This window comes from Crinia signifera, chromosome 6 (genome assembly GCF_055691185.1).
Source record: "Crinia signifera chromosome 6, ASM5569118v1, whole genome shotgun sequence".
In the NCBI taxonomy this organism is placed as follows: domain Eukaryota; kingdom Metazoa; phylum Chordata; class Amphibia; order Anura; family Myobatrachidae; genus Crinia; species Crinia signifera.
The window spans coordinates 109,851,023-109,865,942 of NC_139222.1; the positions used below are offsets into that span (position 1 = coordinate 109,851,023).

At 44.7% G+C, this 14,920-nt stretch overlaps 1 protein-coding gene across 3 annotated transcripts in view; it reads right to left on the bottom strand.

The window, feature by feature from the left end:
* Positions 1-14,920, bottom strand: part of OSBPL2 (oxysterol binding protein like 2) — a 105,825-nt gene that overhangs the window by 32,456 nt on the left and 58,449 nt on the right. For 2 of the 3 annotated variants that reach the window (XM_083146803.1, XM_083146804.1), the window contains exon 3: positions 1,929-2,058. In XM_083146803.1, the coding sequence (XP_083002929.1) occupies positions 1,929-2,058 (130 nt within the window). Of the gene's footprint in view, positions 1-1,928; positions 2,059-5,667; positions 5,874-14,920 lie in introns of all 3 variants that reach the window. The other variant, XM_083146805.1, reaches the window with a different exon arrangement.

The window sequence follows — 14,920 nt, forward strand, 5'->3', positions numbered from 1 at the left end:
TTTTTTCTTTAATGGTCAAGCCCTGTCTTAAAACCATATCTGCCATATGCAGATATTTATGGCAGGTATATATATATATATATATATATATATATATATATATATATATATAATATATAATAATATATATTAATATATATATATATAATATATATATATATATATATATATATATATATATATATATATATATATATATATATATATATATATATATATATATATATATATATATATATATATATATATATATATATATATATATATATATATATATATATATATAATGTCCGGCGGCACTCAGGAACCTGAAAGAAGGACACAGCCTCAGGCGCTCTTAAGCCAACGTTTCAATAAGTTTATCTTATTTTCATCAGGGCATACGATAAGATAAACTTATTGAAACGTTGGCTTAAGAGCGCCTGAGGCTGTGTCCTTCTTTCAAGTTCCTGAGTGCCGCCGGACATTGTCTATTTGTGGGGACCGAGTGCTCCTAATTGCGGAGGGCAACAGGACCAGGATTGTGTTTATAGCGAGTGCCATTATCCATTTGGACTATATATATATATATATATATATATATATATATATTTTAACATCACCAACACAATGTATGGTAATGCCACTTTAACATATATGACATCCTGTATGAGCAAGTGCCTTCCCCCTACATGTTCTGTGCAGTGGCTAGGTGCGCACAATAGGAGCAACAATTCAATTGCTCAATTGGGTGCCATCTAGTGGCCGCCACCATACAAAACACTTGAATTACTCCTATAGAGGTGGGGAGTAGAGTTAGTATTTTATTATATAGGATCAACTGTCTGTACATATGCATCTTGATGTCTGTTCCCCTTGTACTGCATAGCGATACTAAACCCTTACAGGCTATACTGTATTATAATAATAATAATAATTATAATAATAATAATTAGCTGATGTGTATGGATGTGTTTGGATTTCATTTAGCAGTAGGAAAATGAAAACTTTTAACTGGCCATCAAATCTAAACAGGGACAATGAGGTCACAGCTAGCATAACTGGTGTGCTATGGCTAACTTCAGTGCCAATTATTGTCAATGGAGACTACTGGGTGACCCCTATTTGCAAATGGAGACATTCTAACAGGAGAAGGATCTTATCATCCCTTTCCCACAGCCTCTGACCAACTCAAGATCTCTCAGGAGAAAGACCCATTTGGTGTGACCGGCATGTATCTCACATGGTCATCAGTTCTCGTTACCGCTGTCCATGAGAGTAGGTTTTAGTACACAGAGGGGATACTTTTGTTAAAAAAGTAGCAACACTGCAAAAATTACTAATAACATAGTCCACACATTAATATATGAACAATGGACATAATCCCTCCTTTTGGAAAGTGTACGCTGATTGGAAATTAAAATACATTAAAATAAAGTGTAAATAAGTATCAACACAATCGCCCCTATGTTCTAGCCCTTGTACCAATGCTGATATGTATACATTTACATTTTATCCACAATTTTCCAATTATTTTGCCCATCGCCAAGAGGAAAACCAAGTTATACACACACACACACACACACACACACACACACACACACACACACACACTGTGTGGCAGAAAGAATGCTATAGAATGATATAGTGCCATTTATAAATATGCTGCAGCACACAATCATTCTCTCACGTCAGTACCTAGCTGTGACGTTTAATCATATTAATCATTCCTCAGTTAGCAAACATCCAACAAGCACTGTACTAGGCCTACGGAACAGCACATAACAGAGCTTATAGTTTTTCAACAGCTGCACAATTACCTGTTTTATTCATAGTGTAATAAAATACAATTATTTTGGGGAAGTGACACTAGAAAAAGTTATGATTTCTTCATCAACTATCCACTTCCGGACATAACAGTTGTCACTTTTAACCACAAACTCACTCACCGATGCTTTTTTACTCCATTCTCGTGTGGAATGTTCTCATCAGCCATTGTTTTCTGGTCTGTGAGGGTCATCTCCGAGATCCGCTGGGTGGTGTCTGCAAACTCTGCTGAGGAGTTGTCCGAGTCTGTGCCTGTGAGGTAACGGACAAAAGGCATTATGTAAAGCAATGTAAAACTGAACAGTGTACAGAGAATGCTGAAGGTCAGCCCCGTTTTTGTGTGGGAGTGTGTGTGTGGTTTTTGCTTTCTAAATGCCTCCTGGATATTGTGCAACAGTGAATAGTACTAACTCCATGCTGACATGTCATGGCTAAAGTCCAGCCTTAAACTCTTTACGGCAAAATTTTCAACCAGGTTTCTTATCTCTCAGTACTTCATATTTTACGGGTTTATTTTACACTCATGATGGATGTTGATAAGGTTGCGGCAATGACAATTTGAAACACTTGTATGAAATCAAAAGAATATAATAGAAAATGAAAAAGTGGTCAGTTCAGATTGGAGGGAACAAAAAACTATATCTGATAACAGCAGTACGGATGGTGTAATGGTTAGCATTACTGCCTCACAGCACTGAGGTCATGGGTTCAATACCCACCATGGCCCTAACTGTGCGGAGTTTGTATATTCTCCCCGTGCTTGCGTGGGTTTCCTCCGGGTACTCCGGTTTCCTCCCACAATCCAAAAATATACTGCTAGGCTAATTTGGCTCCCAACAAAATTAACCCTAGAATGTCTGTGTGTGTGTGTACATGTGGTAGGGAATATAGATTGTAAGCTCCACTAGGGGAGGGACTGATGTGAATGGTCAAATATTCTCTATAAAGCGCTGCGGAATCTGTGTGCGCTATATAAGAAAATGCTAATAAATAAATAAATAAATAATAACGAACCAGGAAGACATTAATGGAACCACAGAATTCATTGGCACACACTAGCCTGTAAATGAGAGAACATTCTTAACACCAGATTAGTTGACAACTTATGGTAAGCCCAAGATTACATATATATATTTTTTATACACCGAGACTAATTTATGTTTGCCAATTTTCACACACAAGACCGATTATCGGCAGACTGTTCATGTGCTGTGAACGGAACCAAAGTACCTTTCTGGTACTGTTCGCAGATTTTTAATGCAGAGTGATTGATCGGAAGGGTTCATCTGGGGGAGGTAATGGGATATAGTGGCTGCAACAATGTCTCCTTAAACTGAGATCATATAAAGAGACAAACATGGCACCAGAGCCACAGCCAGTTTGCATGACAACAGACTCACTGGCATAAGTAAATGTTACTAGTTATTGTGTTGTTGCTGCGTATGGGTACACAACTGTTATGGACTTTGCAATGACACCAGTGAGCTACATTCTTTTCCTGGTGGCTTCACTTGTGATTATTAGCAAGTCCGTAGTTGCGTAGGCATGTGCGTACAAACATGAATTATGCCTATTGCTGTGGAAAAAGCAGACTTTATATAGCTACCAGCAATTGCATTAAGACTTAAAATAAGAATAAAAAGAAATGTAACTTTTGTTAGTTGGGTACTTGTGTATTATAGCGGCGCCCCCGATGTACATCGTACGATGAACGTATCGCATCGCATGCCATGTACCCGATGGCATGCGATGCGATGCGATTTTGACCCCCTATACGATGAAAAATCGTATAAGCACCCTAATGGGTGCTTACAATGTTAAATGCACCATCACGCCACCCCCCCCCCCCCACTATAAACGTGAACCCGAAGCGTGGCGAGCGCAGCGAGCCCGCGAGGGGCGGCGGTACGCGTCCTACGACCTTTTCATACCCCCACTATCCACGTCGGCGTGGAGTTGAGAATAGAATAGTGTGGCGAGCGCAGCGAGCCCGAAGTGTGGCGAGCGCAGCGAGCCCCGCGAGAGGACGCGGATACCTTCACAGGTAAACGCGTCCCTTCGCGGGCTTCACAGGTATCCGCGTCCGCTCGCCACGCTTCGGGCTCGGTGGCTCGCTGCGTTCGCCACACTATTCTATTCTCAACTCCACGCCGACGTGGATAGTGGGGGTATGAAAAGGTCATAGGACGCGTACCGCCGCCCCTCGCAGGCTCGCTGCGCTCGCCACGCTTCGGGTTCACGTTTATAGTGGGGGGGTGGCGTGGGGGTGCATTTAACATTGTAAGCACCCATTAGGGTGCTTAACATTGTATAAGCACCCATTAGGGTGCTTATACAATGTTAAATCGCATCGTATGGCATTGTATGCCATGTACAATGGCATACAATTTGAAAATTGTATGCCATCGTACACTATCGAACGATATCGCGTCGCATCGCATACCATCGTATGCGTTGTGTATTTTGGCGGCGCCCATCGCATACCATAACGCATACGATGGTATGCGATGCGACGCGATATCGTTCGATAGTGTACGATGGCATACAATTTTCAAATTGTATGCCATTGTACATGGCATACAATGCCATACGATGCGATTTAACATTGTATAAGCACCCTAATGGGTGCTTATACAATGTTAAGCACCCTAATGGGTGCTTACAATGTTAAATGCACCCCCACGCCACCCCCCCACTATAAATGTGAACCCGAAGCGTGGCGAGCGCAGCGAGCCTGTGAGGGGCGGCGGTACGCGTCCTACGACCTTTTCATACCCCCACTATCCACGTCGGCGTGGAGTTGAGAATAGAATAGTGTGGCGAACGCAGCGAGCCACCGAGCCCGAAGCGTGGCGAGCGGACGCGGATACCTGTGAAGCCCGCGAAGGGACGCGTTTACCTGTGAAGGTATCCGCGTCCTCTCGCGGGGCTCGCTGCGCTCGCCACACTTCGGGCTCGCTGCGCTCGCCACACTATTCTATTCTCAACTCCACGCCGACGTGGATAGTGGGGGTATGAAAAGGTCGTAGGACGCGTACCGCCGCCCCTCACAGGCTCGCTGCGCTCGCCACGCTTCGGGTTCACGTTTATAGTGGGGGGGTGGCGTGGGGGTGCATTTAACATTGTAAGCACCCATTAGGGTGCTTAACATTGTATAAGCACCCATTAGGGTGCTTATACAATGTTAAATCGCATCGTATGGCATTGTATGCCATGTACAATGGCATACAATTTGAAAATTGTATGCCATCGTACACTATCGAACGATATCGCGTCGCATCGCATACCATCGTATGCGTTATGGTATGCGATGGGCGCCGCCAAAATACACAAGTACCGTTAGTTGTGATTCATTTTATATCGAGGGCCACCTTAAATAGGGGTGATGGCAGAAAAGTGCCAAAGAAATGGTCAGAACACTGCCACCAATATCAAACAGTCTCCCCTTGGCACCAGCAATAGCTGGAAAACGGCAAATGTAGTGTGCTGGTTACAGGTGAAAAACACAATGGTATTAAATGACAATGAGTACTTTGCAGGAATTGCAGAAAGGACATGCACGGAACAAAGATAATATTAGCTTATGTGACTAGACATTTCAGAGGTAGATGAGGCACAGCAGAACCGTGTCACACATCTCACATAGGTTACTTTATTTTCCACACGTCAGCTTCCCCAAATGGAAACACACCATCAAGACAAAGGATAGGCAGTAAGCAGTCCTTCAGCTCTTGATGAACTGCACATCCCAGCATGCCTTGCATACTTTGTCCATTGCTGTACTTATTGCACACTTTGCTGCCTTGATAAAGGTCTTCAGGGACCGAAATACTCACTTGAATTATTAAACTGGATGATTACCTGGATGATCCTAATGACAGAAGTCTGGTGAGTGCTGTTCTCCCATTTGGGAGTCCGTATCCATATAGTATTGTTTGCACACTACTATTTATACGGCACCCCAGCGGATTAGTTGAGGATGACCCCTAGGCAACGAGCTTGTGGGGTAGGGTAGATTGTCGAGTTGTCAACAGTGATGGAGATATCAGGATGGTAACTGTTCTTGGCTGGTGGGAATATAAGTAATTCAGTTTTGGAAATATTGAGTTTGAGTTGGCGAGAAGACATCCAAGATGAGATGGCAGAGAGACATTCAGATACTCGGCCCAAAACCACTGGTGACAACTCTGGGGTTGATAGATAGATTTGAGTATCATCAGCATATAAGTGATACTGAAATCCGAAAGAGCTGATTAGTTTGCCAAGAGAGGAAGTATAGATTGAGAAAAGCAGACGACCTAAAGGCCCCCTTACATTTGTCCGACTTGTCATAACGACAAGTCGGACCCGATTGTCCCAGCAGCTCCCCGGGAGGGATCACATGCGATGGCACTTCATGTGCCAAGTTTTGCATGTGATAAATTGCATGCGATTTATCACATGCCACTCCCGGGGAGCTGCAGGGACAATGGGAGCGGGGGACAGCAGCAGGAATATGCCCGCAAACAGAGAGTGGGCAGGGGGGGGGGTCGGGGTGCAGGGAGCCGGGCAGGAAGCCACTGGGCAGGGAGCAGGGGGGGCAGCGGCGCAGAGTACCAGGGAGCCGGGCAGGAGAACACGATGCAGCAGCAGCACTTCCAAAAAAAAGAAAAACCCCATACAAACGAATAGGAAGCCATTGATTGGCTGAGAACTCTCTCAGCCAATCAGCAATTGGCTGAGAGAGGTCTCAGCCAATCGCTGATTGGCTGAGAGAGGTCTCAGCCAATGAATAGCTTCCTATGCGTTTGTATGGCCCTTTTTTTTTTGAAGTGCTGCTGCTGCAGCGTCTTCTCCTGCCCGGCTCCCTGGTACTCTGCGCCGCCGCCCCCCCTGCTCCCGCTGATGCTGCCCGGCTCCCTGCGCCTGACTCTGGTAGGTCCCCTGTTGTGGGGGAGCACGGCTCCGGGCAGCACATAAGATTTAGCAAATCTTATGTGCAGCCAGTCCGACCTCCCATCTCCGATCCGATGTGCACGGGGCCGCGCATCGGGTCGGAGGGGATGTCACCATATGCGATTTGGGACGATTTCACGGCCCGATTCATCCGAATCGGGCAAAATCGTGCCCAAATCGCATAATGTAAGGGGGCCTTTAGACTGAGCCTTGCGGAACTCCGACTGTCAGAGGTAGTGAAGAGGAGGTAGAGTCAGAGAAGCGAATAAGACTCTCCACTAGCCTCCAAACTTTCAAGAGTTCCCTGAAAACTCACCTCTTCAGGTAAGCCCATCATATTTAAGTACCACAAGCATAACCCTCTGAGGCACTTCTGTATTATATAGCTTTTCTTCTGGACTTGCAACTTGGTGGGACTGCTATGCTATTACTGGTGCCTTTCCTTGTGTTTCCCTCCTATGTCCCTAAAGATTGTAAGCTTGCAGCAGGGCCCTCCTACCTCTAAGTCTGTCTGTTGTTACCCAGTTTGTTTATTCACTGTTTACTATTGTAAAGCGCAACGGAATCTGCTGCGCTATATAAGAAACTGTAAATAAATAAATAAATAAATAAATAAATATATATATATATATATATATATATATATATACACACACACACACACACACATATATATATATACATATATACACACACACACACACACACTGATTTGAGCCCATAGCGTCCCGTTGTCAAAGCAGGCCAATCACATCTGCCCATTGAATTCTTGTTACCCCCTTTTTGGTCACCTGATACTCCACTACCATAGGCACATCGATGATGTGTTCATTTTATGGTCTGGCACTGAATCTGAGTTTAGGGGATGCTTGAGCAACTCAATGGTTTAAGTGAGCCTGTTAAGTTCACTTTTAATATAAGTTTTGACTCCATAGAATTTTTGGATGTTAAACTCTATAAGGATGGACTGTCATTGGGTTCAACTTTATTCAAAAAGGACACCGACCGTAATACCTTCTTACATTCAAGTAGCCAACATCCGACATCATTGAAGGAAAGTCTGCCCATTTCACAGTTTTTGCGGGTGCTGAGAATCAACTTGTCCACAGATAAAGCAAACAAACAAATTATGGAAATACGTGGGCGATTCCTGGACAGGGGGTACTCACCTAAGGCTGTGGATTGGTGCCTTAAGAAAGCACAAATAAAATTCCAGGCTTCCCCACAAGATAAGTCCGTGAAGAAGAATGACAAAAGGATGGTTCATGTTAGCACATACGATCACACATCGACAGTGACGAAGCCCATAAACAAAAAACTATGGCCCATTGTGGGCACGGATCCAGCGCTGGCCTTGGACCAGTATACACCGCCTATGAACGCATATAGACGGGACCCGAACATTCGCCAGATGTTGATGCGTCCCACTATGCACCCATCACCCAAATCTTCGTCCTGGTTGTCAAGTGGAAAAATGGGATGCTTCAGATGCACTTCGTGCACGACTTGCAGGTCCATGATGATTGGGGCTACTTTCCCCCACCCACACAGTGGGCAGAAGATTCACATTACCAAAAAAACTATTTTGCACCATGGACTTTGTCATTTACATTCTGACGTGCCTGTGTGGCCTCTATTATACAGGCCTCACGACTAGGTGCTTTCGTGAACGCATGGCCAATCACCGCATGTTGATCAGGGCTGCATTCACAAATGGCAGCTCTAACATACCGGTTGCTAGACATTTTTTAGAATGTGGTCACCAAATCTCTACACTACGGTGCATGCTTATCGATCACATTCCTAAGGACCCAAGGGGTGGTAATCGTGAATTCCACCTAAAGAAACTGGAGTCTAGGTGGATAGCTTGACTTAACACGTTACATCCCAAGGGATTGAATGAGTATAATCATTTAAATATATTTCTGCAATAGTGCCTTCGAGATTTGAATATACCGACCTTGAGTTACCAACCACTCGTGTGTGTGTGTGTATCAGTGATCGCGAAAACACCCACAAATTATGGGTCCCTGGGACCCCTCACTTACAAAAATCGGGGTCCTACTTGACCTTTTCTGGGTCCCAACGGAATAAAGCCTCCTCTCCCCTTCCCTAGCATGGCACATGCAGAAGCCTCCTCCTCTCTTCCATATGGCATATACTCTGAGCCAATGGCCAGCCTGAGCCTATTTTTTATTTTTTTTGGTAAGCAAACATAGATTTGGGCACCCCAAAACTGTGGCTATTGTGGGTGAGGGGGGAGGGGGTAATCAATTGGCAATTTGCCCACTCACACAAAGCAAGATACACATATACTAGAAAAAGGCATAATGTCGGAATAGGGACACCTGTGCTGCACCAATCAGGATTGTAAAAGTAATGGCAACAGGAACAGGAGGGATAGTGGGAGTGAAATCCCAGCAGAGTCTATAGCAGGGCTGGGCAACACCGGCCCTCCAGATGTTAATGAACTACACATCCCAGGATGCTTTGCATTAGTTTTGCTATGTGGCCATGCTGAAACTGATGCAAGGCATGCTGGGATGTGTAGTTCATCAACATCTGGAGGGCCGGTGTTGCCCAGCCCTGGTCTATACGCTCCGCTCCTACAAGCAGTACTGAGGGGGAAACCGATCCCTCCGCCCTTGGCACACATATTAACACAGCGTGCACGCCGAAATGGCTGGGTCCCAGGGGACCCAGCCATTCATAAAAAATGAGTCCCTGGTGCTCTAAAGTGGGTAAAATACTCGCTATAGCGAGTATTTGCGAACCCTGTGTATGTATATATATATATATATATATTTTGTTTTTGTTTATGCAAGTGTCTGTCTCTTTAATTGCACTTTAGTAATGTCATTTTGTCTATGTATTGTTATTGGTGTTGTCATGATTCATATTGATGTATTTTATGAACAAGATCACAGCCTGTATAATCATCCATCCTATAGCTAATGTGGACACCATTTAGCACTAATGCTGTGTACACACGGGGGAGATATATTGCTCAGCCATATATTGCTGAGCAATATATGGCTGAGCAATATATTGCTCAGTTTCTACTTTACATCAGCGACCAGAGATGGTTGCTGATGAAAAAGAAACTGCCGGGGGGAGCCCGGCAGTGGTAATCAGCTGGTCGCAGGAGCATGTTCCTGCGACCAGCGATCACCACAGGGGCAACAACGGGAGCGCGTACCCGGCGATATATCGCTGGTGCACACTCCCATTGCGGCAATATGGTCGCTCAGCGACCATATTTCCTGCGATTTTGCACAAAATCGCCCCTGTGTGTACGCACCTTTATAGTTGTGGGCGTTATGTCATTTAATATTGGCACTGTCCACGCTCATTACTATGCGTTCCACCGGGCGCATTAGCTGACACGCATGACGCACTTCCGGTAGTCAGTGCCCGTCAGATACCGGATTTCCAGGTTTTGGCTCCAGCGTGGTTATGCGAGCCGGCTTGAGCATTTAATCTGTAAATTCGAACTTTGTATTTTTAGAGTAATCTACTTCCTTGCTGCTTATTATGCCTTTGATGGGTACTTGTTTATGTAAAATATGAATGGTGACAGTATTATAAGCTGTTGATTGCGCACTAATTAATGATTGCTCTCACAGATGCTTGGTGTTACATTGATTGGAGGGGTGTATGTATAGGCTGTGGTTAGCATGTGTCAGTATCACTTCTACTTGCTTGGAGTACCTGTGAACATGTACCTGCTGTCTTGACAAAGGCACCTAGAGGGTTGAAACGTCGACCATTGATGTGACCTATATGAATAAAAAACACTGACTTAATCTGCCTGGTGAGTGCCCCCCACTTTTTATTAAGCACTTTGGACACACACACATACATACATACATACATACGTGTGTATATAGGTATATATATATATATATATATATATATATATATATATATATATATATATATAATGTAACAATAGGCATTTGAATACACTTTTTGAAAAGGCCACGCCCAATTTATGTGGCCACATCCACTTTTCCAGGAGCAGACACGCGCATTAAGATAATGGGGGGAAACTCCAGAACTCAATGAGGAGTGAAGTGCCAACCCTAAGCTGTGGGCTTCCTACTTGTACATGAACACATAATAAAAAGGATGGACCAACATTGGACTAATGACTGTTGCAATCTTGGCACGCTATACTCCACCCATTTCGGGTACCGGGTGACCTCCTGACACTTGGGATTCTGACAGTCATTACACTGATGTCAGAATCCCTACGGTTAAAACCCTGACAGTTGAGATCTCGACTGACAGCCAGGGCTATTATCCCTCAATGGTGGTCCATGACCCCATTGTGTATAGGCCCCATAAGCTTTCAAAAGGACCCAGTATTACGGACTGAAGGATAAAATAGCGGTTCTGATTTGGGAGTAGAGATGTCCATCAGCTATTGCTATCTCAAAAACCATCAATGGTTTATAATGTGGAATAGTTTTACCATCGATGGTGGAGAATCACACTGTTTACAGCCATCTAGTGTGTACACGCAACATGGCTAACGATGAGCGATTCTGTGCATTGTTAACGCTCATCTGTTCAGTACAGACGAGGGAGGACCTAGTTTTTCACTGTTAGTGAAAAGTGTACCTTTTACCCGCACACAGCTCGCTGTGCTTCAGGCACTATTATATTCCCACTTTGACAGTTAAATATGAAAAACACCTTTAAAAAGGAAAAAAAGTGGAAAAACTCACGTCAGCCTTTGTCATGCTGACCATGTCTATGTTGACAAAAAGATTGTGTCGACTTTGTCAATGTTGACCTTGGGTATGTTGACCATTTCAAGGTGTCGACCTAGTGACTGTTGATCTAGACATTGTCTACCCAGTGACCGCATACCCGAACATTCTACCCCTACCTGCAATGCACTGGTGCTAGTATATACCCAGACCTGTATTGTACAGTATATACAGAAACTAACAATGTGCAGTGCATCTGTTGCAACATTTCCCTGCTAAGCCCATAAGTGTACTTAGTCTTCTGGTGACATCGCAGAAATAGTCAGTATGTATAAAAGTAATTTTATTACAGCTAACTTACCATTAGTCGGGCAATAGAAAAATATACCCCGTCACTAATCACATTCTAGAATCCACCCTAGAGTACCTATGTTTACAGCCTATGCATGAGGATCATTCAGGGACAGAGCTGTACTTTCAGAAGTTACAGCAAATGTAAAACATATCCATTTCTTCCTTTGGTTAAACTGATAAGAATATTGCTTACGCCATAGTTTCTGCAGAATATCTAGAACATGCTAATGCACCAGCAATGATTCTGCGAGTATTTCATATGCCTATCTGGCTAGAGATAGCATCTACAGATTCATATAGAAAATATGAAGGTGAGGGGCGAGTAGGGGATAGGAAGGGACTGAGAGGAATAAGTATTCATAGTGAACAAAAGATCTGGGTTATAATTTTTTTTTTTTTATGAAATATATACAATACCATCTGATTGCCAAAAGAAAATATAAGTGTACCACTTAACAACACACATTAATAACAATGTTTTGGGCTCAATCAAGTATAAGAACACTACCTATCCATTCATTAGGAAACCGCAGCAACATTTCTTTCTTCAAATGATTCCAGGGGCGAAATGTAATAGGTTGCGATTTTTGGACGAGTTCCAAACTCGCCAGAAATTTTTGGACGAGTTCCAAACTCGCCAGAAATCGCACCTTTAAAAAATCGCGTTTTTTGCCGCGAATTCGCATATGTAATGAGATGCGAATTAGCGGCAAAAAATGCGATTTGCCACGATTTCGGGCGATTTTCAGTCATGAAAATGTGCGCATTTTCATGTATGCGATTTTGGGTAAAAAAAATAAAATAAAAAAAAATGGCGTGGGGTTCCCCCTCCTGAGCATAACCAGCCCCGGGCTCAAAACCGGTGCTGGTATCATGAAATCAAAGGAACAATGAAGTTGGGGTTCCCTGGATTTTATAAAACCAGCACCAGGCTCAAGGGCCGGTCCTGGTTCCCAAAATACGGGGGACAAAATGACTGGGGGTCCCCCGTATTTCAAGAACCAGCACCGGGCCCAACCAGCCAGCAGGGTAATGCCACAGCCGGGGGGAGACTTTTTATATAAGTCCCCCCGGCCAAAGCATTCAGCCCTCTGACCGGTCAGCATGGGCAGGGGCCCTGGGGGAGTGGGGACCCCCCCAAAGAAGGGTCCCCCCCCCCTCCAGAACTTACCTGCCCATGCTGAAGCCCGGGGCTGTCCTCGATGCCCCTGGGCTGTGGGCATCGAGCTGATTAATGGTGTAAAAAAATAGATAAAATCCTATTGTGTATTGCTGTGGAACTATGAGTCCCAGCAAGCCTGCACCACATGCAGGGACTTGGAGAACCACAAGTCCCAGCATGTGGGGCAATAAAGGGCCCGCTGGGACTAGTAGTCCCACAGTACTACAAATAGTTAAATAAAAACACACACACACAGACAGTACAACTTTAATACACACCAAGCCCATTCATCCAATACTCACCTATGTTGACACGAAGCTTCGGTCCCCTTGTCCAGTAGAATCCAGAGGGGAGGCTGTGGAGAGAAATCATACTCGCCACAGACGTCTTCAGCGCTTCCCTGGGAGCCCTGCAGCATTTTTCCCACAATCACCGTCCTCCGGTCTTCTGTTTACATCTGGGGCTCCGCCCCCCGACCGGGACTTAGGCCTGCCCATCAGCCAATCATGACCCGGCATGCTGGTTTTCAAGGACCATGATTGGCTGATGGGCGGGCCTAAGTCCCGGTCAGGGGGCGGAGCCCTAGATGTAAACAGAAGACCGGAGGACGGTGATTGTGGGAAAAATGCTGCAGGGCTCCCGGGGAAGCGCTGAAGACGTCTGTGGTGAGTATGATTTCTCTCCACAGCCTCCCCTCTGGATTCTACTGGACAAGGGGACCGAAGCTTCGTGTCAACATAGGTGAGTATTGGATGAATGGGCTTGGTGTGTATTAAAGTTGTACTGTCTGTGTGTGTGTGTTTTTATTTAACTATTTGTAGTACTGTGGGACTACTAGTCCCAGCGGGCCCTTTATTGCCCCACATGCTGGGACTTGTGGTTCTCCAAGTCCCTGCATGTGGTGCAGGCTTGCTGGGACTCAGTTCCACAGCAGTACACAATAGGATTTTATCTATTTTTTTACACCATTAATCTGCTCGATGCCCACAGCCCAGGGGCATCGAGGACAGCCCCGGGCTTCAGCATGGGCAGGTAAGTTCTGGAGGGGGGGGAACCCTTCTTTGGGGGGGTCCCCACTTCCCCAGCCCATGCTGACCGGTCAGAGGGCTGAATGCTTTGGCCGGGGGTACTTGTATAAAAAGTCTCCCCCCGGCTGTGGCATTACCCTGCTGGCTGGTTGGGCCCGGTGCTGGTTCTTGAAATACGGGGGACCCCCAGTCATTTTGTCCCCCGTATTTTGGGAACCAGGACCGGCCCTTGAGCCTGGTGCTGGTTTTATAAAATCCAGGGAACCCCAACTTCATTGTTCCTTTGATTTTATGATACCAGCACCGGCTCTTTGAGCCCGGGGCTGGTTATGCTCAGGAGGGGGGACCCCATGTCGTTTTTTTTTTAACTTTAACTTTTAGCCTTTTTTTGGACAGAACCATGCACAGATCACAAAGATTTGTGCATGGTTCTGTAAAAATCGCCAGCAAGAAGCTGGTCTATTTTTTTTGCGGTTTTTGGTAAGGTCCCATATGCGACTTTAGAACTCGCATCCTATTACATATGCGAGTTCTATAGTTTACAATGGGAAAACATCTGGATGCGATTTTCAGTGTGACTGAAAATCGCATCTTTAAAATGTGCGCATTCGCGGGAAAAAATGCGATTTTTCCCGCGACTCGCACCCTATTACATGTGCGATTTTTAGAAAAAAAGCGATTTTGGCCGATTTTGACCAAAAATCGCAAAAGTCTAAAAATCTCAACCTATTACATTTCGCCCCACAAATGCTACTGACAAACTCCAACTGCATAGGTTCCACAGAACTTAGGTCCAGTCACTAGGGTGACATTTGTCGACATGGATAAAGCAAACATGAGATTCAGTTATTTAAAAAAAACCTCTTGCCGAATCGGAACAATATATTGTCTGGTCAGCCGTTCACTTTACACAATGT